The 4,884-nt window shown below is 31.4% G+C and overlaps 1 protein-coding gene across 4 annotated transcripts; it reads right to left on the bottom strand.

The window, feature by feature from the left end:
- LOC107482375 (glycerol-3-phosphate dehydrogenase [NAD(+)]) lies at positions 1–4,072 on the bottom strand. Of its 4 annotated transcripts, none has more exons than XM_052260062.1 (5): positions 3,454–4,064; positions 902–1,022; positions 771–825; positions 628–672; positions 1–401 (listed from the first exon to the last, which is right to left on the bottom strand). In XM_052260062.1, the coding sequence occupies exons 2-5, from the start codon at positions 1,011–1,013 to the stop codon at positions 380–382; spliced, it is 234 nt and encodes a 77-aa protein (XP_052116022.1). In that variant the 5' UTR covers positions 1,014–1,022; positions 3,454–4,064; the 3' UTR covers positions 1–379. The 4 variants fall into 4 exon arrangements, 3 of the variants coding, with proteins under 3 accessions (XP_052116022.1, XP_052116020.1, XP_052116021.1); XM_052260060.1 differs by lacking the exon at positions 3,454–4,064 and adding an exon at positions 1,115–1,977; XM_052260061.1 differs by lacking the exon at positions 3,454–4,064 and adding an exon at positions 1,115–1,972 and having other exon boundaries at positions 624–672.
- Between the last annotated feature and the right edge of the window lie 812 nt (positions 4,073–4,884).

Here is a 4,884-nt window from a genome sequence, read left to right as displayed (position 1 = left end):
TGACATTGTATTTTAACAAATTCAAATTCAATCCCACAAGTTTTACAAAAATAACAATGAGGCTAATTTTTTCCCAACCATTTTATGGAGTGGAGGTACCCAAAAAAAAGAGAAGAAAAAAGCTCATATAAACTACTAAAAATTAAATGCATATAGCATAGTGAAGGGGTACGAAGGAATGACAATAACATTTAGGAAGCATATTGCTAAATGCTGCTAATTTCTTTCTTAACCAAAGTGTCATCCGAAAATTGTCCATGTAGCAGCTGGTTTAATGGTTCTTCTTCTTCGATGTTATCTTCATTGTAACACTTGTTGCCCAAAAAGCTGGGTTGATTCGTCGAAGATAACAGCCTAACCCACATTATATCAGTTATCACTACATGATTCTCATTGATTCTCTGCATAAAAATGAACCCAACAAGAAATTTGAGGTAAGCAGTGGCATGACATGACATCAGACTTAAAAGAGGCTCTTGCGTGAGGAAACGTATTAAAAATATAAATATTTCCTTTTCCTATTAGCTTAGTCTATGATTATGCTGGCCATTTTATGTATTATTCATCCAAAGATGCTTAGTCTATTATTATACTATAGGCTAAAGTGCATTTCATGTTTGTACCTACAATTTCTGGCCTTGCAGCATGTCTGCTTCGAGCTCATCGAAAGACCTGCAGAGAATAGAACGAAAACAAGAAACACTAGATCAATCCATTTTCCATTTCTTTTAATAGAATCAAGGACCAAGAAAAAGAAATAGGAAACTAACCTCCTTCCCCCATTCTTTGCATAAGCCTCAGCAACTTTCCTGTTTCGACCACCCACTACCATAACCAACATGGTTTTAATAAAAGCAAGCAAATGAAAGCTAGACTAATTGAAGTTAATTAGCTTCCTTACAGCAAGTTGTGATAAGGTCTGCCACACCACAGCTCTCGAAAAATGTGCTGTCCTTAACAGATGGAAACAACAACTTCGAAAATGCCTTCATCTCTCTAAGACCAAGTCGCATGATTGCAGCCTAGACACAATGTAGATAACCAAAAATAAAAACACAGGATGAATATTCTTTATATGTAAAAGAAGCCTCAACATAAAATCCTGTAAACCTACTTTCGTATTGTTTTCCATCTCCAGGCCATCAACAAAACCAGTTCATATGCGTATAATTCTTAAATCATAAACACCGAATATCTAAATATTTTGTGAGCTACAATAAAGTACTAAGGATCATATAAAATTGTCATGACAATATATCTTTGTATTATTAGCTAGTCAAGAGGCAAAAAAGATTCCTTCTAACTTCTAACTCGGTATAAGAATTTCACATCTGTTATAAATAGACTTAGAGTAAAAGGCAAACCTATATATATATATATATATAAAGGCTGTTAGATAAAACAAATTCTCAATAATGCACATGGTAGGGACTGTGGAGATACTTAACCTTATTTCACACAATTTGAGGTCAATTTTAATCAAAGAATACAAACAAAAGTGGCTCAGCCATAAAAAATTATTCTCCAATTTATCAATTTTCTTTAAAATATAAAACCATCAAACTTTGCTTACCTTTTTTATTAGTTTTATTAGAATAAGCCATTAAGAAAATATGTACTACTACTACACAAGAGAAGTTGGTTTTAGCCATGAGAAAAAACCGTGTAATATCTGAAAAAACCGTGGCAATGGCATTTCTACTACGAATCAGGATCCGTGATTAGAGAAGGTGACGCTTTTTGTTTAGACACGTTTTTTTACTATATCATAGTCTCACTTATGGGGCTAGCAAATTAGCAAGATTTATATTACCTGTGCTTACAATTCTATGTTCTTATTATAAACAATTATGGAAAGCGAGTGTAGAACAATACTAAATCCTGTGTTGACATGGTTGACCTCAAATCCATGCTCTCTTCATAAAAAGTCTCCTATAGACGAACATACACTATACTCAATACACACATATAAGATATTCATTTTGGAAATTAATTTAAATTAAATTTTCCTAAAGAATTAATTATTTGTACAAATTGTAACATACATTACTGGTTTGGCAATTGGCAATATGAAAAGAATTAGGTGTCAGATGACAACTATGGCAATGATCAAGTGATATGATAAGAAACTAAGAAAGTAATGAGGCTTTATCTATCTATCTACAAGAAAGACCAAACCAAGTCCAAGTCATGTGTGGTGTAATATATCAAACAATGTAACAGTTATAAATGGTGACCAATTATGGCACCTAGCTCCCACTTGTCAGAATTTTATTTATGCTTAAGTGTGAGAACATCTAAAAATACTTTTGATCTAGAACATTAGTACAAAACTAGAAGATAAAGACACTAGTAGTACTTAAAAAACAAGAAAACATCTCAGGGCAGAGACACATGGAAACTGCAAATAGAGAGAGACTTTTTTTTGGAAAGCATCCTAGTTCTCTTAACTCATCCACGTCCCAATATTACTAAGTACTAACATGTACACTTATTTATTAAATTTAGTTATCTATTAATCAATCACTCAATTAATTAACTAATGATTCTCCAAAGTCAAAAAAACAAAAATCAAAATATCGCATTGACAAGGAATTTACCTGTTGAAATTGACAAGGAATAATACCAAGTATAGGGGAAAAACATAAAATTTGTATAGAAAGAAATATGAATTTGGAAAGTATGGCCAAAAGTAAACAACCAGCAACAGTATAAATGATTAGACGCGATGGTCTTTTAAACTTTCATCAAAGAGAAACTGTAAGCCATTTAATTGACCTAACATTATGTAATCATGTAATATCCAAGTATGAAAAGATTTGGATAATATAGAAACTAATCAATGAATTGGTAAATGTATACACTCAAGCAGAATATGCCAATAAAGAAGAATGATGAATGAAAGAACCTCTCTGCAATAATTGAGTAAAAATCCTCAAGTGATATAGTTTGATCTTCGATTGAACTAGATCAAATCTTTTTCTATCCCGCATTTCCATCAGCAGCATTAACACAAAATTATAAAAGAAATAATAAAAAGGAAGCTAAACATACAAAAGGTAACAATATAAAAAAAACTGAGAAAAGGGAGTAACAATATAAGATTACAAAAATCACTTAAATAACAATGTAACTCTTAACATTGTACCAATATAATTGCATATTAGTGCATCAATTGCACTCTTATCTGTCCTTCTATTCGAAATGCATCAAACAGCCATAATTCTAGTTGAAACATTTCATCGAACAGGTTATGTACTAGTAAAATTAAAATGAATTTTAAAACAAACAGAATTTAAAGCTTCCAACAAAATAATTCTACATATAATAAGATACGAAGCACAAAACAGGAATTATCACAAAACTAGAGGAAATCCACATTTTAGAATGAAATGAAAGAGACTGAATGGAATGAGGGAGAAAGGAGAACAATTTGCTCGGGAACTTTGCTACCTTCTACGGCCGCGGTGGTGGATATCAGAGCGGGAATTGATGGCACCGGAAACTGTGACAGAGTCTCCCTGTTGTTGGTGGTTGCTACTGTGGAAGCGGCGTCTTGTGCCGGGAGCCTGCCCTACGGTGGCTGCGTTCTCCAGATCGCCACCAACATTAATTGGAGGAAGTTGTTTCCGCCACTTGCGTTCTCTCCCACGCAGTTGCTTCCCATCGAAAATTAGAATTTTGCACGATTCAATTTACTAGTGCGAAGATCTCGTTCTCCTACATTGTTTCCATAACGATGCCTTGATGCTAAATCTGGAGCGCTCAAAGAAAATCCTAATTGCGTGCTTCAAGAATAAACTCCGAGTTTGGATCCCGAGAATATTCCAGATTTCTTCGTGTGATTTGGAATTTGGAGGAGACAATTTGATCTATAGGTTGTTGAATTCGAAATTTATGGGAAATGGATATAAGAAAAAATGGAATGAATGAAGGTGAGGAAAGAGGGAGCAGTGCCAGTGAGTTGGTGACTCGGGAGAGGTGAGTTATGGCTTGCTTATGATAAAAAGAGAGAGACAGATTATAATTTTGCTATTGTAACATTTAATTTCTGACGGTAAAAAAATGATAGAGATAAGTGTCACAATTTTATATAATGGTGACTCTTAAAATAAGGGTCACAAACTAAACGTAGCTATTCAACTAAATTGGTGTAGTGATTACTTTATTAATGCCTTATTTGCTATTCAAACTTTTATTGCCAATAAATTTATATATTTTCTTCCTATATTTTTCTTCTTTAAGAAATTGTGCTTACCTTAAAAAAATATGTTTCTCATGAGAAAAATTCTATCATTATTTTCAATAAAATTTTGTGTTGTCCATATATTTCTCTTCAAAACGTTGTGTTTTATCTTAAAAAAAATTGTGTTTATCATTATAAAATTTCTGTAGCTATTGTGAAAAATTTTGTGTTTTTTCCTATATTTCTCTTTTGGAAATTGTATTTACCTAAAAAAACTTTATTTATCGTCAATACATTTATGTGTTTTTCTATTTTTCTTTTAAAAAACGTTGCATTTACATTAAAAGAAATTTATGTGTGTAATATCAAAAACTTTTTATATTTATTGTCAATAAATTTAGGTATTTTCTTTCTATGTTTCTCTTCAAAAAATTATATTTACTTTAAAAAAATATTTGTATTCTTCTTAATGATTTTTTTATGTTTTGTTCCTTATGCAATTTTTTCTTCTTATTCATTTTTTCTTATGTTTTTTTTTTATTCTTCTTCTTTATAAACATACAAAGAAAGAACCATACAAGCAAGCAAATAAAAAATAGCAATGTTATATCATCAACAAAATTTATTATTATGACTAATATTTGGACAATACAAATATTTTTATATTAAATTTTAAACCATATAGTCCAAATCTTAAT

Source organism: Arachis duranensis, chromosome 4 (genome assembly GCF_000817695.3).
Source record: "Arachis duranensis cultivar V14167 chromosome 4, aradu.V14167.gnm2.J7QH, whole genome shotgun sequence".
Classification (NCBI taxonomy): Eukaryota; Viridiplantae; Streptophyta; class Magnoliopsida; order Fabales; family Fabaceae; genus Arachis; species Arachis duranensis.
Note: the sequence above shows the minus strand (reverse complement) of the source record. Positions and strands in the feature narration are given on the sequence as shown.